The sequence below is a fragment of the Lipotes vexillifer genome, unplaced genomic scaffold (genome assembly GCF_000442215.2).
Source record: "Lipotes vexillifer unplaced genomic scaffold, Lipotes_vexillifer_v1.1 scaffold970, whole genome shotgun sequence".
Classification (NCBI taxonomy): Eukaryota; Metazoa; Chordata; class Mammalia; order Artiodactyla; family Lipotidae; genus Lipotes; species Lipotes vexillifer.
Genome location: NW_006783115.1, coordinates 627,572 through 650,859, shown reverse-complemented (window position 1 = coordinate 650,859; position 23,288 = coordinate 627,572). Strand labels below are relative to the sequence as shown.

The following is a 23,288-nucleotide window of genomic DNA, read 5'->3' as shown; positions in this document are numbered from 1 at the left end:
TAATAGCAAAACAGACAGAAGCAAAACCACACACAAATAACATTTACTAGGACACCTTTGTTTTTCCAGAAAACTCATTTTAGTACCCATTCTTTTTCTTAGAAAGTGAATTCCTGAGGAGCTCGAAGACTAAGAAGCAGTAGAATATAAGGCGGTGGTTTTCAAGCTTGAGCGCATCAGAATCCCCTAGAGGGCTTGTTACAACACGGAGAGCTGGGCCCACCCCCTAGAGTTTCAGATTCAGTGGTTTGGGGGTGGGGGTAAGAATAATGAGCATTTCTAACAAGTTTCCAGGAGATGCTGCCGCTGCTGGCCCAGCAACCACACCAGCCACCACCAGAGTGGCTAAGAGCTTGGGCTATAGAATCACACCATCTTGGTGAGATCCAGTTCTGCCTCTTACACCAAGTCAGAACATGGGCAAGTTACTTAGCATACCTATGAAGTGGGGCCGATAATGATAGTGGCCTGGGTTCATGGCAACAACTGAATATGCATACAGAATGTAAAAGCACTTAGAACAGTGTCTGGCCCATAGTAACTGCCTAATGAACATTAGCTATTAGCATTCATTCATTCTTTCATCAAACAATTATAAATTGAGTGCTTCCTTTGAGACGGGCACTGTTCCAGGCACCAGGAGTACAGTGGTGAGGAAATCAAATGAGCTTACAATCCACTGGGGAGGCACACAATAGATGACCTCATAAATATAAGATAGAATGTCACACAGAAGAATTTTGCACTCCAGGCAAACTGGACAGCAAGTGTACACAGTTTTATGAGAACTTGGTCAAGTTTTGTTTGCATCTTCCATCTCAAGGAGGTGGTGACATCATGTTTCTAATGCAAAAGCCCCTTAGCAGCATGGCTCTTACCATGGCAGTTGAATAAAGCCCAGTTTATGGTTTTTATAGTAAGGTTCTCCAGAGAAACAGAACCAATAGTATTTACATATATATATTATATTTATACCTATGTTATAATACAAGTATATTTAAATATAATTTATATTTAAACTATGTATTATATTTATGTAGATTTTAAAATAGTTTTATATTATACGCCATACAATAAATATTAATATATCACTATACATTATATATACTATATTTTTTATTTAAAATATATTTTAGATATATTCATATTTGTATATAGATATTTATATAACATAGATATCATAGGAATTGACTCACATGATTATGGAGGCCAAGAAGTCCCATGATTTGCTGTCTGCAAGCTGAAGACCCAGGAAAGCTGGTCCAAAGGCCTGAGGATCAAGAACGCCAATGTCTGGGGGGCAGGAAAGGATGGATGTCCCAGCTCGAAACGAGAGCAAATTCACCTTCCCTCTGCCTTTTTTGTTCTATTCAGGACCCCAGTGGATCGGATCACGCCCACCTGCCTTGATGGGAGTTACCTGCTCTACTCATTCTCCCACTTCAGATGCCAATCTCTTCCAGAAACACCCTCAGAGACGCTCCCCCAAAATAATGTTTACAAGCTCTCCAAGCATCACTTGGCCCAGTCAGGTTGACACATAAAATTAACCCTCCCCGGCATAGTCACACCAGCCAATTCTTTAGATTTTGTTTGAGAGGAAACATTTGTGACAAGAATAGGACGGGTGAAGAGGTTTCTAGAAGACAGAGAGAGGCGGGTGGAATATAACAGATGCTTTACCTATGTTATTTCATCTAATCCTCACAGCCATCTTGGAGTAGATATGGTGGGACGAGGAGAGAAGTAACCTGCCCAAAGTTGAGCAGGAACAGTGGTACCCCAGCGACCTGCACAACCAGTGTCAGGAGGAAGCAGAGAGCAGGGGCACTGTCACATCACAAGCCCCATCTGACCCGCTTCTTCTGACTCCTCAGGCAGGGTGAAGCCATAACTGCCATCGTGTATTTGTCCTCTGTCCCTCTACTCTGCTCCTAAAACAGGTGACGGTGATGTAATAAGATGCAAGGAGCAGCTATTTCTGAATCAGAACACTTCTGATCCCGGTCCAGCCTCATCTTCTCCCAGGATTGTTGCCTTTCTCAGCATGTTAAAAAACAAAAAACAGGACTTCCCTGGTGGTGCAGTGGTTGAGAGTCCGCCTGCCGATGCAGGGGACACGGGTTCGTGCCCCGGTCCGGGAAGATCCCACATGCCGCAGAGCGGCTGGGCCCGTGAGCCATGGCCGCTGAGCCTGCGCATCCGGAGCCTGTGCTCCGCAACGGGAGAGGCCACAACAGTGAGAGGGCCGCGTACCGCAAAAGAACAAAAAAAAAAAAAAAAAATTATGGATGTAATACATACTCAGTGCTGGGAATACAGACCAGCAAAATAGAAGAAAACAAAAGTAGTCCATAATCCCCTCACCTCAGAAAAAAATGCTAACATTTTGATACCGCTTCTCCTCAGTAGCTTGAGATCAGAGGCAGTCTGTCCTCTATGCTTACTAACTAGCCTTTTCCAGTTACACGTTAACCTAAGTGGAAGTTACTTACTTACTTATTTATTTTCGCTCTGGAGTTGTTTCTGGAGGTCGGTCAGTTCTGTAAATTTTGTTGGGTGAAGGAAATGGATTTGGGAGACGGATTGGAGTTGGAGTTGTGCTTGGAATTGTTTTTCAATTTGAAGTACTCACCTGCCAGCTTTGGGGCCAAAAAAGTATTTGGAGCCTTTTTTCATACGGCAACTGTATTCAAGAACTGTAAGGGGTGGCCTTGCCTCTCCTGCTCCCGCGCTCGCTGGCCTCGGGACGCCCCGCCGCACCAGAGAGAGGGCAGCCCCGGCTAGAACGGCGGAGTTGGAACTAGGCTGACGGCCAGGGCCTCCCGGTAACCAGGCAACAGAGGCCTTAGCAACGGGGAGGGGGCGGGACCGAGGGAGGAAGTCGGAAGCAAGCAGCTAAACCTCGCGAGAGTTGCGTTTGCGCGCGAACTGTAAGTACGTGGGTCTTGGGGGTCACGTCTTGACTGGTCTCGGTGCAGACACCTGGTGTAGGCGACAAGCCCACCGGACCCAGCCACTTCCGTCACCCTGTCATGGAGACCTCAGCGCACAAGCAGCAGCAGCAGCAGCAGCCCGAGGGGGGCAAGATCAGGAACCTGCCCTGGTAGGAGGAGGCCCGGCTGCCGCGGGGAAGGGGGGTCGGCCGCGCGGGGAGGTGGTGGCCGGAGTGGGCAAGTGGCAGGTCCCCAGCTTGTCCTCGCCCCGCCGCCCCAGGGTCCCACCTGGGTGACAGCACAGGGGTTCGATCTCGTGTCTTCTGACACTACACTGACCTCCGTGGCAAAATATTCTTCTCTCTTGCCAAAATATTCTCTTCTCTCGGTACGATTATTGGTCAGATTCTAAACTAGAATAATATGATGATGATGGTAACAACGCTCCCTAGTAAACTTTTATTTAAGTGACTTTCTATTAGATTAGCAGGCACCCTATTAGATGTTTGAATTTTACAAAGACACTAGGAAGAAGGTACTGTTATTCCAGTTTTACCAAAAGGTTAAATGACTTGCCTAAGGTCCAGAGTTGGAAGATAAGTTTGCATTTGAACCCAGCCGGTCCAGATTCAGAGCTTGCACTCTTAACCATCCTACTTACACAACTGTGTCTTCGTGATGGTTTAAAGACTGAATGGATTTGACTTGATTTCGGAAAACTCCAAGTTGTTTCTTTTCAGTTTATTGTTATCGTAGTAAAAATACATAACATACAATTCACAGTTGTAACCATTTTAAAGTGTACAATTCAGTGGCATTAAGTACATTCAGAATGTTATGTAACCATCCCACTATATAGTTCCAAAATTTTTCATCATCCCAAATGGAAACCCCGTACCCATTGGCAACTCCCCATTCTCCCCTCCCTCAGCCCGTGGCAACCACTAATCTACTTTCTGTCTCTTATGAATTTGCCTATTCTGGATATTTCATAAATGGAGTCATACGATACGTGGCCTTTTGTGACTGGCTTCTTTTTTTAAAAAAAATATTTATTTATTTATTTTGGCTGCACCCGGTCTTAGTTGTGGCACACAGGATCTTCGTTGCGGCATGTGGGATCTTTCATTGCGGCATTCGAACTCTTAGTTACAGCATGCACACGGGATCTAATTCCCCAACCAGGGATCGAACCTGGGCCCCCTGCATTGGGACTGCAGAGACTTACCCACTGGACCACCAGGGATGTCCCGTTACTGGCTTCTTATATCAGTGATTGATTTCCTTTTATTGCCAAATAACGTTCCCTTGTGTGGCTATACCACCATTTATTTATCCATTCATCTGTTAATTTATATTTGGATATGAGTTCAATTTTGGATTAACTTAGGTGCCCATCCAGGTTGAGATTATAGGCAGACAGCTGGAAAGATGAAATGAGAGCAGTTTTTCAGCACTATTGATATTTGGGCCCAGATATGTGGGGTGTCGGGGGAGGGCATGGGGGTTGTCCTGTGCATTGCAGCATGTTTAACAGCAACCCTGGTGCCTATCCACTAGATGCCAGTAGTACCCCCCCACTCAGCTTTGACAGTGGAAAATGTCTCCAGATATTATCAAGAGTTCACTGGAGGACAGAATGGCCCCAGTTGAGAACCACTGTTAAAGGGTTTTGTATCTCTTTGTCTTCTAGTTAGGATATGAAAGGATTCTTTTGCATATAACAAAATGTTCTCGCCTTTATATATGTTGTAATCAATGCTAAATTGTATTTCAGGGTTGAAAAATACCGGCCACAGACACTGGATGATCTCATTTCTCATCAGGACATCTTGAGTACCAGTATGTATCCATGGGTCAGCGGCTGGTATCCTAGTCGAAGGACCTGGATACACTTCTTAGGAATGTTGTGTCTACTGAGTAATAATTTTGAAGGATCTGATTGAGCTTTCTGGGATGTGGCTTTAAGAGCTGAGTCCTTCATATTTTTCATTCCTGCATCAGACCCAGATTTGAACATATGGTTGAAGTGCCTTCAGCCCAACTCGGGCCTGCAGTGAATGAGGCAACTCTCAGACTGATGGCCTCTCTCTTTCTCCCCCTGACCTTCAGTTCAGAAGTTTATCAGTGAGGACCGCCTGCCGCACCTCCTTCTCTATGGTCCTCCAGGGACGGGAAAGACATCCACCATCCTGGCCTGTGCTAAACAGCTGTACAAAGATAAGGAATTTGGCTCCATGGTCTTGGAGGTAAATGGGAGGTTTACTGTTACTCTCAAAGGACTCCAGCCTCTTACTTTTAGTTGTGCTAGTTTTGTTTTACTTTACAAGTTAGTTGCCCTGCTGGTGGTTGGGAAAGAAGAAGACATAAGATGTTTTAATTCACTTTTTTTCTATAATTGACATTTTTGCCTGGACTGGTATAAGCTAAAGGGCAGTGGTAGGACTAGGTGTCTTTCTTTGCTGTTGCCAACTTTAACCCAAATCCTCAGTGGTTGCTCGGTTGATGGCTGTCTCCCATGTGCCCCCAGATCCCTTCTGCATGTTGCTCCATGCTCTTCTTGCCCCGCCCCAGAAGGCTGAGCTGTGTTGACTGTGAACTCTCTTGCCCTCTGGCTCCTGGTTGGGCTTGGCCAGCAGGGGCCTGGAAGGGGTGGGGGAAGGGAGAAGGATGCCTGGTCCTGCCCTGGGGGTCACCACAGGCCAACAGCTCCCCCACCCGCAGGGCAGAGCACGCAGCCTTCCCCTCCCCCCACCCCCCCAGCCGCCAGTGCCACTCCCCCACCAACCCCTTAAGACTTGGGGGTGATAATGGGCCCCAGTAGGCCTTGAGGTATTGCATAGCCCTTGTGGTTTCCCCACACCTCACCAGCACCTTTTAAACTATCTCTTCATTTAATTCTCTTCAAATTACTGAATTTGAGTATGCCATCTGTTTACTCCTAGGACTCGAGCGATATACTTAGCTTACGAAATTCTAAATATTGTCTGTTGTAAGAAAAAAACTGTTTAACTTGCTTTTGTATTATAGAACCTTGCTGCCACCAGTGTTCTTACTTCATTGTATTAAAGACTTGGTAACTTCTGGGTTGCTCTGGGTTGTGGTAGCTAAAATTAGCATCATTCTGCTCCTGCCAGAGGCACTGTTCACCCTGAGCAGACCAGTTAATTATCCCCCGGAGCACGTCAGTGATTTTGTCCTCAGAAGGGGGAGGAAAGACTCGTGTTGACTGGCCTTTCAGAGTATAATGGAATGATCTAGTGAGTTGTAAGTTTTAAATATAATTGTCATCTTATTTTTAATGATTATCTCTTATCTGTCCTTAGAACTAGAGATCTAGCTTGCTGAGCAGGATTGATGAAAAGATACATTAATTCACAGCTAGCACACCAACACGTTTTCTATTTATTTTGGCTTCTCTCTTTCACATTTAGCTGAATGCTTCAGATGACCGAGGAATAGATATTGTTCGGGGACCAATCCTGAGCTTTGCTAGCACGAGGACAATATTTAAGTAAGAATTCTTTGCATAATTTCTCTCCCTAAAGATTTTGATCAGTGAGGTGATAGAGTTTAATTTCTTAAATCCTTTCCTTTGCCAGTTTGTAAAAGTAAGGGGAAAAGAAAAAGGCTTTATCAAAAGCAGTCATGAAAAAGAGATAAAGTACAGGAATGGTGGTAAGACATATTAAAATGCAAACATTAAAACAAAATATTATCTAAATCTATATTAGCAAGTTCTCTGGGGAAGCATTAATTTCATTACATCATAGGACTGGAGGAGCTAGTTTGAATTTAAACAAAAATGAATTGAGATCAGGGTGGATAACTAGGATGGTGGTAAAAAAAGAAAAAGAGTTTGAAAAAGCAGCACTAGAATAGAATAAGAGGCTACTGGGTGGAAGAAAGATGAAGGTGCCAGAGGACATAATCTAACACAAATACAGAAATTAGACCTCCATGTGCTTTGACCACAGATGTCTGCTTTGGTCAGAGTTCTAGGAGAAATGAACTTCATGAGCCAGGGCCTGATGGCACAAATGTGAAGGTGTAGGTTTGGGCCTGGAAGTCAAAGGGAGATTGAAGATTTTTAGGTGGTACCATTTGTTTTCCTAGGAAAGGCTTTAAACTAGTGATCTTGGATGAAGCTGATGCCATGACTCAGGACGCCCAGAACGCCTTGCGGAGAGGTAAGGAGCACAGCCGTGTACGGTGTGTGTGGCTGAGGAATGCTTTGGAAGGAGAGTTAGCAACTTTGGCCATGAGATAGGATGTGGCTTCTTTTCAATTTTCATTCATCTTCTGGCCCAGCGAAATCTCTGTATACCTTTCACTGTGTATCCCACCTGATGACCTAGACAAAAATCTCTATACCGGTGGTTACCCCTTTTAATAGCGTAAAGACATTAGCCTTTTGGGGACTTCTAGGTATGACCAGACACTGGTGTTTCATCCTCCTTTTCCGCTGGGTTCAATTTCAGGGTTGAGAATTTGTACTGTTTGATGGGAGGGAATGATGGGAAGTCTTTCATTTCTAAACTGCTAGATAGGTCTTTCTGCTGTTGGTACTGTTAGATACAATATAGCCAGGAAAATAACACTGGAAATTTAGTTGCACTCAGAAAGCTGATATGACTTCCCTACTTGCCAGGAGAATGATTGGGCCAGGAAAGGAGAGTATATTGTGATTTGTTGGTCTTAAAGGTGCAGTTAATTTCTTTGCAAGGACATTCTTAATCTCTCTCATTAAGATTCTGCGGTAGACAGCTAGGAGAGAAGATGATCTTTAGGAATTCTGGGGAGGGGTGGATTGTAGCCCATGTTTAAGAAGCGGAGGAGGAGGACAGAATATCTTCTGGTCCTAGAGGCTTTGGCCACCTTTCTTCAGCATCTTATTCTGTAGAGTCAGTGTGGGCAGATCCCAACGTGAGAACGTTGGTACCTACAGGATGAAACTGGTGTCATAGGCATCTCTGAATTCGGGTTAATGCTTTCTTGAATGCTCTAAGGGTTCGAGACAAGGTCCACTGGAAAGTCTGCAAAAAGCCATCCCCCTCCCCCGCCCAGTAGAAGGTGGCACATCATCCATTTGCCAAATAGAATTTTATGCAAAAGGGCAGGCATACTGGATTTCATATCTTAGTGGAATGGAATGGCAAGAGTGCCAGAATCACAGCCAGTCATGAAAAAGGAAGCATTTTGTTCAGTCCCGTGGACGTGATGTGTTCCTCAGCTCTGGGGAGAGAGTGGCTGGTCTCCAGGCTCACCCTCTCTTGCTACAGTAGCATTCCCACTTGTTTGCATTCTTGATTCCCCGCTTCACGTGACCATAGGAAAGTTCAGGGTTTCTGGGTCCCTTGAAGAATCAGGATGGACATGAGGTGGTTCTCTTTTCCCTTGCCAGTGATTGAGAAATTTACTGAAAATACCAGATTTTGCCTCATCTGTAACTATCTGTCAAAGATCATCCCCGCCTTGCAGTCCCGGTGTACAAGGTTCCGATTTGGTCCCCTGACCCCTGAACTCATGGTTCCCCGCCTGGAACATGTCACAGAAGAAGAGAAGTAAGTATGTTGAAAAGCAGGGGAAGGGGGGCCTTGGGAACTGGGTGTCATGTAAGGCGGCTACTGGTACGTCTGAAGGCGATGACGTTTGTAAACAACTCGGGAGAGCCTGGCACAGGGTAAACCTCACTGTCTGTCGGCCGCCCTGGTAGTTCACAGGCATTCTTCATAAAGGTCATTTGGTTCCTTACTGGAGTCCATCATCCTCCCCTAGAAGCGGTCCCGCTTTCCTCCTACTCTTTGTCTTTGGAAACTGCACGCTGCCAGGTCCCTCCCATTAAGATGCCTGTAACCTTTCTCAACTAGCAGGGAAGGTCCTGAGACATCACATTCTGCGTGATCAGATGCCAAGCAAGTAGCCAGCCCGAGCTGCTGCTGATTCGACAGGTGCTTGGGCTCTGCGAGCACAGATCTCGCCAGCACCCTCTCCTCTCCAGAGAACAGAATTCAAAGCTACCTGCTCAACATAGCAATGCTTGGCCCCAAATGATGGTCTTGCTAGACTTGGACTGGGCTGTGACTACTCACATGAGGCCCACGTCCCCAGTAGCCAGAGCAAGTTCTGGAGCCTGTAAATCAGGAGAGTATTGTTCACTCCGTCCTTCCCTTTTTTCTCTTTCATTGTTTCAAAGCCTTGATCTTCACAGTCCATCTTGTCCCCTCGGGGAGCATTTGTGCTCTCAGGGCCTCTCTATCCGTCCCGCCTGTTTCCTTGCAGAGTTGACATAAGTGAAGATGGGATGAAAGCGCTCGTAACTCTTTCCAGTGGAGACATGCGAAGGGCTCTGAACATCTTGCAGGTAGGGCACCACTCCTAGCACATCTCGAGTTGTCGCTTCAGAATACTTTTTCAAGAAAGACATAAGCAATAGCATGACCGATGTGTTAATTCAGAAATCTGGAACTGGTAAGACATCTCATAGTATGTCATAGATGTACGCCCACCTTTGTGTTTTGATTAATTGAAAGAATAATTTGTTGCAAATAAGGGAAAGATGGGGAAGGACTCTGCAAAGTAACGTAGCCGACAAGCAGTGGCCTCCTCTGATGCGGCCAGCTCTTAGCAGTTTAAAAAGTACAGGGCTCGAGCTCTCCTGTGCCCACCCGCATTGCTGCCTCTGCAGTTTCCCCCTGACCCTCCTGCAGCTCAGTGGCTGCAGCAGCCGTGGTGACTCTCCCCCTGTCTGCCCAGAGCACCAACATGGCCTTTGGGAAGGTGACAGAGGAGACTGTCTACACCTGCACAGGGCACCCACTCAAGTCAGACATCGCCAACATTCTGGACTGGATGTTGAATCAAGACTTCACCACGGCCTACAGGAGTATCCTTTCTCTTGTCCTTCAGTCAGCGCATTTGGTGCCCAAGGCCTGAACATGGCCTCACAAGCCCAGGCTGCAGGCAGCACCTACACCCTCTACTGGCAAAAGACAAGTGGCTGCACGGGACACCTTTCAGCTTGTCATGGGAGCAAGATGTCTGTGGGGGGGATGGGTACTTGTCTTTCATGCCCCAGGTTGTTCCTGAAGGGCCCTGAGCTGGGTATGGCTTGAAACAGCTTAACTCACAGATGGGAGGGAAGCACTTAGACCTTGGGTGGAAGGTGCAGTCATTTTCAAGCAGTTAGTGTTACTCTTGTTTTTCTATGAAATTAAAATCTAGCTGTAGCGATGGAAAGCCTTTTGGGCAGTGCATTTGGTTCTGTTCTCTACTAGACAGAGATATCTTTCATCTCCCTTAATGGAGATGAAAACAGAAAAATAAGAACTGGGGTCCAACACGTGCAACTGCAGATTGAAGGAAACAGCTGTGTTGGTATGAAAAGCCCTACTTTCAAGTCACTCTCCGCAGTGTTTGTTCTGGAATTTGTTCCCTTTGCCTTAACTGCTCCTCTCTAGATATCATGGAGTTGAAAACTCTAAAGGGGTTGGCATTACATGACATCCTGACAGAGATACACCTGTTTGTGCACAGAGGTAACCTAGGTTCTTCCCCAGTTCAGAAGCTATGCAGAAGGTGGCACGCGTTGGGGTTAAGGGTGGCTGGAGAGGGAACGTGACGCTTCGTTTTGGAAACAGAAACAGGAATGAAGAGGTGTAAACCCGGCCCCTCATTTTCAGTTTTGTTTTGTTATTTATGTTTTTATTGGGTTGGCCAAAACGTTCATTCGGGTTTAAGTAAAACTAAAAGACACATTTTTAATTTTCGCGAAGAACTTTATTGAACATATTCACTAACCGAATAAACTTCTTGGCCAACCCAGTATTTGTGTGTCTGTGTCTTGCTTTTAAAACCTTGTTCCAAAAATACTTTTTTTTTCATAAATTCATTTTATTTATTTTATTCTTGGCTGCATTGGGTCTTCATTGCTGTGCACGGGCTTTCTCTAGTTGTGGCCAGCAGGGGCTACTCTTTGTTGCGGTGCATGGGCTTCTCATTGTGGTGGCTTCTCTTGTTGCAGAGCACGGGCTCTAGGTGCGTGTAGTTGTAGCACACGGGCTCAGTAGTTGTGGCGCACGGGCTTAGCTGCTTCGCGGCATGTGGGATCTTCCCGGACCAGAGCTCGAACCTGTGTCCCCCACATTGGCAGGTGGATTCTTAATCACTGCGCTACCAAGGAAGCCCCCAAAATACTCTTTTGACTTCTAGAATGCTGGGGGAAAACAGGAAAGAAACTCCTAAAGGCTAACATTTCCTCCAAGGGTTTGTATTTTACAGCAGTATGTTGGAGTTTGTATTTCTAAAAGGCTATTTTCCCCAAAAAGAAAGGAGGAAGATCTAGCTTCACAAAACCAAAGCAACCTCAGCTAAACCGTCTTTAGTTCCACACTTGGTCGTATGTCCTGTACAGAGAATTGCTTCTCTACCTTGAGAGCACATGTGAATCACCCCAGACCAATCCAGTTGGCCCTTCTTGGGGAGAACCAGACACGAGTGTGTCTTTGAGCTCTAAGTGATGTGCTCTTCAGCTTTGTGGAGAAGCTCTGCCTGCCCAGCAGCCACCTGCAGACACTTGGGTCCACCAACACTGTTCTGCCAGTGCCTTTCCAGGCCTCTCCCTGGCTGGCTGGCATGTGAAATTCTGCCCAAGAACATGGTTGGCTCAGGCCCAGCTCTGCACTTTGTGGATGCTGGGCATGAATCGACTTTGAAAAATCAATTATTTGTTTTTTGTTTTTTAACATCTTTTTTGGAGTATAATTGCTTTACAGTGGTTATATTTGTTTTTAAAATTGGGACAGCAGGGCTTCCCTGGTGGCGCAGTGGTTGAGAGTCCGCCTGCCGATGCAGGGGACATGGGTTCGTGCCCTGGTCCGGGAAGATCCCACATGCCACGGAGCGGCTGGGCCCGTGAGCCATGGCCACTGAGCCTGCGCGTCCGGAGCCTGTGCTCCGCAACGGGAGAGGCCACAACAGTGAGAGGCCCACGTACCACAAAAAAAAAAAAAATGGGACAGCAAGTGAGAACTTCGCTTTCACGGTAACTTACAGAGTGGCCCAGTGCTGACGGCAGAGTGGACGGCGCTTCCGTCTTACAATCACTCTGGAACCTGCTCATTTTTCTTTTTGGCTACCCTGCGAAGACTAAAATGAATAAAAACTATGAAAACCTATGCAGTTTTTACCTCTTAGAGGTGTGGTATCTTGAGATCTGTGGCCTCAAGAGGTTAGTCTTACGTATCTGATGTGGAAACTCATGCTTGTCTTCTGTGATTTTTTTTTTTTTATAGTAGGTAATGACAGACCCCACTCATTTGATTTTGTTTTTCCCCCAGTTGACTTTCCATCTTCAGTTCGAATACATTTATTGACCAAAATGGCAGATATTGAGTGAGTATTTATTTCCCAGTTTTAATTCTTTTCCTCCTTTTTCCCCGTTGTGAGTTTTTTGTTTCTCCTTGCTTGGTTTCAACTGTTTTGTCTAAATCACTCATATACAGTACAGTTTAGTTTTTGCTGGAATTATTGAACAAAGCACAGGGAAGGGTGTGAGCTGCTTATGTAAAGAACATGGATAAACACAAAGACAGGTACAGCTCGGTTACGTATTTGAGATAAAGGCCTCTCCTTCGACCTCAGAGGCCTGGTCCACCTTGGTTCTAGACATGCTCTTGTCATTTGGGAAGCCTGCTTCATTCAGTTCAGACATCTAGGTCGTTTGGGGACGGCCAGCTATCCAGCTGTTATTAAGGCCTTTTGGCATACGAAAGCATATTACAGGGAAAGTAAACATAAACTCAATTTTCCACTTTGCCTGCTTCAGTAAACACAGTTATTAGCCCCCAGTGAAGCTGGCAGCTATCATTTAAGTAGACAAAAGCACTAGGTTCAAAATAGATGTGCATGTAAGCCAACTAATTTGCCGTCGTTGGCTTTCACACGTACCAATTAGGTCACTTCTTATCACTACAATGTGAGTAGCATGATTTTGCTTTCAGTGGCTGGGCACTTGAAAGGTGTCAAGATGAAATACCAGTGTCTTGCTTTATTGACCACAGAACCACAGATACGGCAGCCAAAGTTCCCAGTGAATTACGAGGAAGGGAATCTTATAATTCCTCTTGATGCATTTTGCATGTGAAGAAATAATGCCTAATCACATAAATTTTGCATATCTGTATAGAGCTTGAACAAAGTTAAGTTCAGAACACTGCTACTGGGAACAATTATTTTTTTAATTTAATATTCCCCCCACCCCGGCCCCCAGTTTGAATCAAATTTATAAAGGAGTGTTTGAGGCAACAAAAACATTAGGGGACATGTACGAGATTGCTGCCCAGAATGAATTTCTCTCACCTCTTTCCAATCCTTCCCTGGCCAACTTTCAGTCTGACTGCTATTATTCTCTTCAAAAGGCAGCTGTTGTGATATTCTCTCTTCTTACCTTTTGATTTCTTTTAGGTACAGACTTTCTGTTGGCACCAATGAGAAGATACAGCTGAGTTCCCTCATTGCCGCTTTTCAAGTCACCAGAGACCTGATTGTCACAGAAGCCTAGATGCTGAGGACCACTTGCTGCCTATTCTCAGGCCCAGCAGTGACTGGAAAGCAGGGGACACAGTCACCCCCCCTTTCGGAAAATTGTTCCAGGCTTGGGTGGGCAGACATGTACCCAAAGTACCGTGTTTGTGGCTGGTTGGAGCAGGGATGGTACAAAGCAGTTTTAAGGTACAGCTCTCACTGCGCTGCCCATTTGTGTTTTATAAGGGGGGAAAAGAAGCAAAACCTTTTAAGCCTTAAGGCTTTTACCCTTCAGTTGCCTGGATGATAGGAAATGGGCTACCCCATTTGGAATATCAGGCTTTCAAATCTAATACAGTCCAAGTGTCTTCCAACTCAAGGTAAAAAGAACATGTTCAGACTTAAGTTTGTAAATCTAATCTGTGGCGCTACTTTAAATAGGTGTTAATGGGTTTCTGGCCCAAACCATTATACTCTTATAAAGTGGACTCAATTTTCTTTCTTACTTTAAAACTGGCCTTTTTATTTCTCCTTTTGAAGGAGAGGAGTTGCTAGCAGGTTCCCAATTGTGGTGTGGAGAGTAGCGAAAACATTTATTTTAAATGATGCTGTTGGGGCCAGAGGTCATTCAACACTGGCTTGTTGAACCCAGGGCACATAAGACTAAGCCTGACTCTAAACCTGCAAGTGCTGAAAGGATTGAGACGCTTCGTATTTAATCTAAATGTAATGCAGTTTATCTGCAAGCATTTGTGCTATATGTGTGATAGTGTTCTGCACAATAAAAATAAAGCAGCTTGCTTGTTGTTACAAGTGACTCCTCTTTCCTTAGCCAGTTATACAGACGCTGACTTGTTCAGCTTGCATTTATATGAAAAAGCCTCCTCCGTCCCTGATATCAGAGAATCAACCTTCTTTGGAGGCTGTTCTTTATAAAGGTGTCCAATTCTTATACTATCAAAAGGGAGAAGTCGGTTATGTGCATCACACATATAGGCCTCGCTGCCAAAGGACAAAAGCAAGGTCTGAAGCTAATGGCTGGGGGTGTGGGGTGAGGGGCTCAAGGAGGCGGCCCAGAGCCTCTCAGACTACACTGTACATGATATTTCAAGATAACCACAAAACTTAATTTTGCCCAATCCGTTCCCAGCTGTCTTGTTGTACTCACTAGTTTTAAAAGGTGTTTTTTTTTTTTTCCTTAATGGAAAAAATGAAACGGCAAGCCAAAAGCTTTTAACTTTCTTTCCTTCGATGAAAGCCTCTCATCTTGAAATGTTTTTCTTTCAGCAACAAAGGCAGCAGAGGAGAGACTCCTCTGCTTTTTCAACACGTTTTATCATGGTACACAGGCCTCCACAAAGCACCTAGTAAGAAAGCCAAAGGATAAGATGTTGCATTTCTTTTAAAATAATTTAAAATATATTAAATTTTCCAAAGGCAGATTTTGTTTGAATGAGGTGTCTTGATTAGATAACTATACGCCACGAAGAACAGTACTTTTAAGGAGCTAGTTGTGTTTAGGGGCAGAGTTGAGACTGGCTGATGAGTCCAATGAGGTGAAGCAGTCAAGTCAGATCTTGTACAGAAGAAAATCAGCTGAAATGATGACGACACCAATTCTTCACACAATTAAGAGACATCTTCACAACTGTTGGAATTAAGTACTATGGTTTTTAGATACCATTGAGAAAAACACAGTTGTACCTTAACATCTGTTGAGAAAATACAAATAAATATGCTAACTGGCGAACAACTGACAGATAACTCAGTAGCCACTGATACAGTCATGCAGTTGAGGAATACGTCCTGTGTAACAAGACACACAAATCTGGCCTCCGGCACATGCACACCATTGTTTCTTTAAAAAAAAAAAAAAGCCAAGTCTAGTGTCTGTATCAGGAGCACGCCTCTGAGTCACCTGGACTTCAGTTAAGCTAAGTAATATCTCACACTAGACGGCTCTGTGAAAACTGTCCTGTGGGTCAGAGGAAGGAAAGCCCTTGTCGACATCAAAGCGGCTCTGACCAGCAGGAGAGAACTTTCACCGACACCTCCTCTGCATCTGCATCGATGACGGACACTCAGCAGAAGCCACACTCCAGTCGAGGGAGTGGAAACTTCTTGGAATCAAAATGACCAGAGAGGGTCCAGCACTGCTGTCCGTTAAGTGGACTGAAGGTTAAGGTCAGGCTCTGTCACTGCGAAAGTGGAATCCCTCTTCTAGACTGACCATCACACCTCATGGGGAAGAGACCCCGGGTGAGGCCACTGCAATCTGGTTTTGCTACATTCTGTTCACAGTCCCAAAGAGAGATTCTATTTCAATCCAAGACCAGATGTTTGGCCCATTGCTCCAGCTACTCGTCAGGAAGATTTATCCTGCTACAGAGGAAACAAGACTGTGGAGACTGGCTTAAAAAGTTCTGTACGTGAGGAACTCTTTCATTTTCTTAGGGATTGGCAGCGCTAGCACTTGGTACGTTGTTAGGAAACTTCGCAGGGCTTTCCGGCATAAGTGCTTCAGTGATGACAGGACCCGAGGAGCCGTCCAGAACTGGACGTGGCCATCCCTTGTCCTGAAACGAGACGGAAACCAGTGCGTTACGGCAGACCTTGGAAATGTATGTTTTCATTGGGACAGATATCAATGTTTCTACTCTCACTTGCACTGGCAGGAGACTCTGGAGAGTGAAACGCAACCTGGACCTTGGAAATAGATGTGAAGGCTGTGGTGCTGAGTAATTAAGGCTGAGGGCAGCAGGAGAACTCAAGACACCTCTGGTTCCAAAGTGCTGTCTCTGTCAGCACAGCCCTTCATAAATCATACTATGGGTTGAAATGTAACAGGGAAGAGTGCCACCTATTGAATTACAGATGTTCCCTGTAAGGTGGTCTCTGCCCTAAATGGTTTCCTATATAAATGCTGCTGCATCTTGATTTCTGCTTCCTTGCAGACTTGGCCTGTTAGGTAGCATGAATTGTAGATCTTTCACGTTGACATTTAGGTTAAATATTAAGAGTAAATGATAAACTCTATTAGCAGAAGAGAATGTCAGTATTTTATGTAATCTCAGATTTCCTTAAAGCCTTCCTCACAGGCAAGAAAATTCTAGATGCTTGCTTTCCTTAAAAAGCTACATGGAATACTCAGCAGAAATCGCTACCCATCTGTTCGTCTAACAGATACATACCCCGTGGCAATAACTCCACCATGTGGAAAAAATGTGCAGCAGAGACCATTGGTCATAGGAGCAAACGCAACTGGAGTTTTCAGTTCCAAGGCCCAGATCCTGAGGAGCCTGGAGGAGAAAGGGACGTGTCAGCAGACCTGGGGCCAGACCCCAAGGGTGATGCTACAAGCCGTTTCCAGCACTTGCTCTGAGGCCGCGGAAAGAGCTTTCTCTTCGTTACCTGTCATCCGCTACCGTGGCGAGGTACAAGCCTTCGGGGGAGAAGCACACAGATCTCAGGGAGCTGATGTGGACATCGCTGTCATCCATGGGGGGGTTGAGCTGCGTGTGGCTGAGGAGGACACAGGACAGTAGGTGGGCCTGGAGTCATGGCTGCCCTCCGCCCTCTGCCTTTCATCCCCAGGCAGGAGGCCAAAGTGCCATGGCCACAAAAAGGTTCCAGACATGTCTCGTACCCCATGTGGAAAACCTGGGGATTTGCCTACTGGAAAAGACGACTGGAAACAAGTGCCTTTCATACAGCTCCAGTGTCTCGTGGAGGGGCTGAAGGATTACTAATTCCCTGTGCTGATTTCCTTATGCAAAGTAGGTCAGCCCTCGCTTTAATGCCACAGTACAAACTGAAAGTCTTTTTTAGGCTAAGATACATGATAATTATAGGACTACCTATTATTTGCTTCAGAAAACAACAGAGACAAAGGGGAAAAGTAGACCAAGTGGGTGAGAACATGAAAATTCACTTTGGAAATAACAGTTTCAATAAGAGGATCATTCTGAACCTGTTACTACAGTTATTAGTAAGTGGAAAGAAAGAGTCACTGTGAGGTTTCATAATGCTGAATCCAAAGCAGTACAGAGAGCCTCCTATAGCCAGAGACTTGAAGGCACTCGGGGCTAATCTGAGAATTGACAATGAAACGCTGCTGCACACCAGTGCCTTAGAATAAGCACGAACACACTGTGTCCTGGACCAAGACAGGTTTCCCATCGAACACCCCACCGGGAAGCGGAAGTGGGGAGGCAGTCCTTACTGGAGTGACCGCAGCCGCTCGCCAGTGTAGGGGTCCCACATGATCACATTGGTATCGTAAGAAGCCGTGACAAGCAAGGCAGAGTCGGGGGAGAAGTCGCAAGAGACCACGCTGCTCTGGTGGCCCTCCAGCTTCCGGATTAATGTGTAGGACCGCATGCTCCACAGGAAGACCTGTGGGAAGAACAGGTGCCTGGTCAGGGCGGAAACAGTGCTCAGGACGTGAACGGTGAGGAGAAGGCACAGCCTTGCCTCTCCAGGCCGCACAGCCAGGGGGAGCTAAGTTCTCCAGCCCCTTTTCTATGTTTCTTCTAGAACATGTCATACTGGCCTAAATAAAGCGACAGGTCTGAATTCTTGAGGCACATAACCAACAGACATGCTCAAGGAGCTTACTTTAGGGGAGAATCAAACAACCGACCTCAGGAAGACAGCAGCCAGCATGGCTCAGGGGAGGCTTCTGGGTCCTGCTCTGAGCGCTCTTAGCAAATAGGGCTATGCATGCTGGAGACCTAAGCCAAGGGCTACCTTGTCCTTTCACTTGAAACCAAAAATAGGGGTCACAGGTGAATTCCTGGTCACCCGACAGAGCCATCTGACAACCCCCTCTGGTTTACAGGACCACAGAAATCTGCCCCACGGCTGTAGGTCTGACCTAGCTCCTTACTTGAAACCTTTCTGAGAATCATTAAAAGAAGTATTTTCTTTTTTTCCTTTAAGAAAACTCTCACTTTCACATAGTTCCAAACCTCAAATCAATGATTAACCACCTGAGCTGTACCAAATAGTGAACTCTTAACTTTCCCAAGTCGGTCACAGCAAACAACAGCTCAGTGAAGATGTAAAACTCAAACAATCGGTTCCCAAACTGTTCCTGGGTTTCTAGTATTTTTGTTACAATAGACAGGATTTCAGGACAAAGTTCAACGAGTTACTGTACATTTTATGATTTGAATGGAAATCCTAATTAGGTGGATTCAAATTAGATGGTTCAAAGGAAATCTGGATCCACATGTGGGTTCCAACTTTTAAAATCGTAGACGCCAACGGGGAAAGAAATTTAAAAAACATGGCTTTCCTATCTTGTGAAGGCAAACAGCCCTCCCATGACATGACGGGAGCGATCTGCTTCCAAACACCTCCTCTCCTTTGGTTTGTGTCAAAGTGCAAATCAGAAAAGGAGGGGCCTCAGCCGGGCAGCGTGCCTCCCGCTGGGGCTGATTTGCAGGCAGCTTTCAAGGACACTGGCTCACTTACCCTCTCACGCATGAGGCTGCCTCCCTGAACCGAAGCAACAGAGCAAAGGGCACCACAAGTCTTGAGACTCACCGACTTCTCCCCAGCTGCAGAACACAGCATGCTGCAGTCTGGCGAGATGGAGCAGCAGTAAACCCACTGCAGGTGGCCCGATAACACCTGAATCTGTTTACCTGTCAGAGAAATGGAGCACACGGTGAGCCGCCTCCCAAAACCACAGAGCAGCAAGCCTGAAGAACCGGCAGTGGTGCCTCCCCCCAGCCCCACCCACTATATCCAGCGGTTCTCTAGCAGCTGAGCCCACGGGCCCCTTTTTTAACGCAGAGAAGGAAATATGACAGGATTTGTCATTTAAATGCCTGAAATCTACTAACATGACGTTATAATGCCCAAGGGAAATCATTACCTACTGTTTCACCAAAATCCACAAGGTCAGTGGGACAAAGACTGTCCACAGATCAGGTTTGATACATTCCTTTGATAACAGAGAACATTCTTTTCAGGTCCCCCAACCACCTCAGTTACTCTGAAACATCCTTCCAAATTTGAAAGTGTTTACCTTCAACTCTTTGTCGTTTATGCTCTGTAATGGTTTCCCCCTGGCCCACAAGGATCCCACTCTCACCCTCCTCCCACCCTCGCCAGGATGTCTGGATGAGCAGTGGTGCAGCATAATTAGGGCCACATGCTCTGGAGGCAGGTAAACTCGGCCTTGAATCCTGGCTCCACTGTTTACTCAGTGCATAACCCTAGGTCACTCACGTCATCTCTTCAGATCTCCATCTGGGAAAAAGCTAAATGCCCATCAACAGAGGAATGGATGAATAAAGGGTAGTATTCCACCTGTTAAGTCAGATGAAATTAAGGAACTAGATTTTCCATGGAGTACTGTCTAATAAAAAAGAAAAATGCAGAAAAAATGTGAAGAATATGATTCCATTTTTGTGAAACAATGACCCCCAAATCCACAAATGTAAAAGTGAGTGTCTGGGACTTCCCTGGTGGCACAGTGGTTAAGAATCTGCCTGCCCATGCAGGGGACACGGGTTCGAGCCCTGGTCCGGGAAGATCCCACACGCCACGGAGCAACTAAGCCCGTGCGCCACAACTACCGAGCCTACGCTCTAGAGCCTGTGAGCCACATCTACTGAGCCCATGTGCCAGCGCGCCTAGAGCCCATGCTCCGCAACAAGAGACTCCACCGCAATAAGGCTGCGCACAGCAACGAAGAGTAGCAAGTAGCCCCCGCTCACTGCAACCAGAGAAAGCCCGCGTGCAGCAATGAAGTCCCAACACAGCCAGAAATAAATAATAAAAAAAAGTGAGTGTCTGAATAGGATTATGCAAGTATAGAGAAAAATATGGAAGGCAATATGGAAGGGTCTTATTTAGCATGGGTGACAGGACTGCAGGGGGATTATGGAGGAATGCAAAGGAGGGGAGGATGAGAAAGTTTGGGGGGATAAGCCCCAAAAAAGGGGGGAAGAATGTATATGGTCATACATATGCATTTAAGAATTCATGTGTATGTGTGGGTATACAGAAATAAATTTTGTGAAAGTCAGTCATGGTTTCTTCAGCTCTCAAGTAAGAAGCATACCTGCTCCCCTGGGGTCAGTGTGAGTGAATAAATCAAGGCAGGGTGGGAGGGCAGGGCCCCATGCCCAGGGACACTACTTTAGTCCCCTCCTCTCCTTGAAAAGCCCTAGTAACTGGCCTAGTCCATTCTGCCCACTCTCAGCCCCTTCAGGGAGTCCTCGCTCCCTGCCTCAGATGGTGGCAAGGTGCCTGCGACACTCATTTAAAGAGGCGCTGTGTCTGAGCACCCTCCCAGTCAGCAGGCCCACCTCAGACCACACAGCCACAAGCTCCACAGCAACGGGCAGACAGGACCCAGGGCGCGCTGCGTGACTCGACGCCTTCTGATGAGGACACCACAAGCACCTCCTTAGTTGCCTGACAAGTTATCAGGCTCGTTTCTGAGAGGGCAGGGACAGGGCCCCTCTCGTGGTGTGGAGAGCTGCACAGTCACCGCTCGGACTCTGCATCATCAGGGACGAGGGTGCTCTTCATGAACCGCCCACGTCCCCATTTCCTCCTTCCACCTCCCTCCACGCCTGCGAGGGAGAAATGGCCCGGCAACCAATTCCCCTTCCCTGTGTCACCCTCCCAGCTGAAGAGAAACACCAGAGATGTATGGAATTCTCCGTCGGGCTGCTCCGAGATACAGTCCTGCTTAGAGCAGAACTGCACTAGGGCTGACCGCCCCCCTCCTCCCCACCCCAACCTGAGAGGATTCTTGCAGACCTAGAGTCCACCGTACAAAGAAACTTTACTTCTAACAGGAAACACCCAACATGGATGACTTCTTCCAGATCAGTGGTTCTCAACCCGGGGAGGCTGTGGCCTTTATGTTGACACTGGGCTATGTCTGGAGACGTCTTTGGTTGTCACAACTAGAGAAGGTGCTACTGGCATCTCACGGGTTAAGAGGGCAAGGATGCTGCTCCACACCAGAATGCACAGGAAGGTCCGTAACAAAGAATTATCCAGCCCAGGGTGGCAAGAGTGCCACAGCTGACAAAACCTATCCTTCACCATGTACTTTCGAGAGGGGTGAAAACTGGTTCTTGATGGCCAGAAAAATCTGACCTTTCTTATGTACAAAGCACAGATACACATCCAGTACCTGAAGAGATATTCAATGTATTTTTGGCATGAAAATCTCCCAGGTGGTGAGGGGGCTGGGGGGTGACTAGGAAAAACATGTCTAAAAAGTCTCCTTAGGAGGCAGTAACAGAAAAAAGGGCTGAGAAACACTCTTCTGGATAAAATGACACTGGTCAAGTAGAGAGAGGGGCAAATACAGTATTTTGGGGTTGCCAAGTCATTCCGTCACCTCCGTACCATGTTTATTCAGGTCCCAGATGCGAAGAGTCTTATCTCGGGATGCAGAAACCAAAATCAAACTGCCACTGGGTGTGAAGCTCAGATCTCTCACGACGTCTTGGTGGCCAGACAGATTCAAAAGCAGGAGCCCTAGCGTGAGAGAGAGGGGCACTCGATCAGGGGGAGAGGCAGCTCTGGTCTACTGGTCACAGCCACACCCCTCAGCCAACTGGCGGCCCCTCTGGTCCCTGATCAGAATGTGCACGAGAGCCCCCTGGGGCCTGATCCCAGCCAGAAATGACCTACCTGTCTGTACCTCCCAAATCTTGATCTGCCCATCGTTGAGCCCTGTGGCAAGGATCAGGCAAGAGACGTCTGGCACCTGGGGATGGTGGCGTGCCCAGAGCTTCCTGCTGGGCGGAGAAGGCCACGGGCTGAAGGCCAAGCCCCAGACAATCTGCCCACAGTCCAGCGTCTTCTCCTTTGGGCTGCCTCGCCCTTTTGTATCATGTTTGCTGCTTCGGCTTTTGGCTTCGAACCCTTTAGGGATGCTGAGGAAAGCAGAGAGTTCTTAATGAGTATGAAATTGCCACCAAGTCCATCGACTTTTCATTCTGGGGTACCTAAGCCTTTGAAATCCTAGAAACAAATAGGCCTTCAGTGAATTCTAGTATGACCTTTCTTCTTGTTTTTTTTTTAGAATTCGTGTAACAGAGACTTCACTGGCCATGGCTCATCCCATCTGTGACAGCCCTGCAGTGGGGCAACCTGCCTTGTGGGATAACTAGATCACAGATGCTCCAGGGAGCCACTTGCTTCTTCAGAAAGTTCTCCTGGGTTTTGGTGCGTGGAAGGAAAGATGCACTCCATGTTTCTCATGAGAAAGAAAGCATGCTGTAGGTTTGGAACTAGGACAGAACTTAGAGCCTGAATAACCATCTGCCACTCTTCTGCCTCACACCCCCCTTATCTCTAGCTTAGCAAGTCCCCAAGGAGCAGGAAAATAAACCCATTTTTCGGGCCAACAGTTTGCTCGGTACACGCTGATTTCCACCTTCACTCACTCTGCTCCAATCAATGAATGAGGCCCTTTCATTTACTTCTCTGATGGCACATCCAGTCCAGGAACCAACCAGCAGGGCAGTCAAGGAAAGGCCTCACAGAGCTGTTCAGGGGCACACGCTGACCTCAAAGATCTCGTGGCCCAAGCCTTTCCTTTTACCTTCTACTTATGCTCAAACACAGGCCCACACAAGCTAAATAAGACCCCGTCCCTAAAAAACAGGGCCCTGCCGACCACTCTGCCTCGCAGACAATCTCTCAAAGGCATGAGCAATTGAACAGTCCTGGGGTTCGGCCCGCAAACGCAGAACGCTTATCTGCGGTACACTTTATCACTATAAGTATTCAGTCCTGCTTTGCTACATGGCCACACTCCGTGGTTTATCGAACTGGGGGAAA

General features: G+C 46.6%; 2 protein-coding genes across 3 annotated transcripts in view; one reads left to right on the top strand and one right to left on the bottom strand.

The window, feature by feature from the left end:
* Nucleotides 1-2,907: 2,907 nt before the first annotated feature.
* RFC5 (replication factor C subunit 5) lies at nucleotides 2,908-13,557 on the top strand. The gene is made up of 11 exons (XM_007455850.1): nucleotides 2,908-3,106; nucleotides 4,714-4,778; nucleotides 5,049-5,185; nucleotides 6,371-6,450; nucleotides 7,053-7,126; nucleotides 8,341-8,500; nucleotides 9,219-9,300; nucleotides 9,693-9,822; nucleotides 10,397-10,474; nucleotides 12,275-12,329; nucleotides 13,401-13,557. The coding sequence occupies exons 1-11, from the start codon at nucleotides 3,036-3,038 to the stop codon at nucleotides 13,495-13,497; spliced, it is 1,029 nt and encodes a 342-aa protein (XP_007455912.1). The 5' UTR covers nucleotides 2,908-3,035; the 3' UTR covers nucleotides 13,498-13,557.
* A 2,244-nt stretch (nucleotides 13,558-15,801) lies between these two features.
* WSB2 (WD repeat and SOCS box containing 2) overlaps nucleotides 15,802-23,288 on the bottom strand; it is a 12,017-nt gene continuing 4,530 nt past the window's right edge. The window contains exons 2-8 of one of the 2 annotated variants that reach the window (XM_007455848.1): nucleotides 22,134-22,378; nucleotides 21,846-21,977; nucleotides 19,011-19,111; nucleotides 17,683-17,855; nucleotides 16,872-16,982; nucleotides 16,652-16,759; nucleotides 15,802-16,036 (exon numbers count right to left, since the gene is read on the bottom strand). In XM_007455848.1, the coding sequence (XP_007455910.1) occupies nucleotides 15,874-16,036; nucleotides 16,652-16,759; nucleotides 16,872-16,982; nucleotides 17,683-17,855; nucleotides 19,011-19,111; nucleotides 21,846-21,977; nucleotides 22,134-22,378 (1,033 nt within the window). In that variant the 3' untranslated portion in view covers nucleotides 15,802-15,873. The remainder of the gene's footprint in view (nucleotides 16,037-16,651; nucleotides 16,760-16,871; nucleotides 16,983-17,682; nucleotides 17,856-19,010; nucleotides 19,112-21,845; nucleotides 21,978-22,133; nucleotides 22,379-23,288) is intronic. The other variant, XM_007455849.1, reaches the window with a different exon arrangement.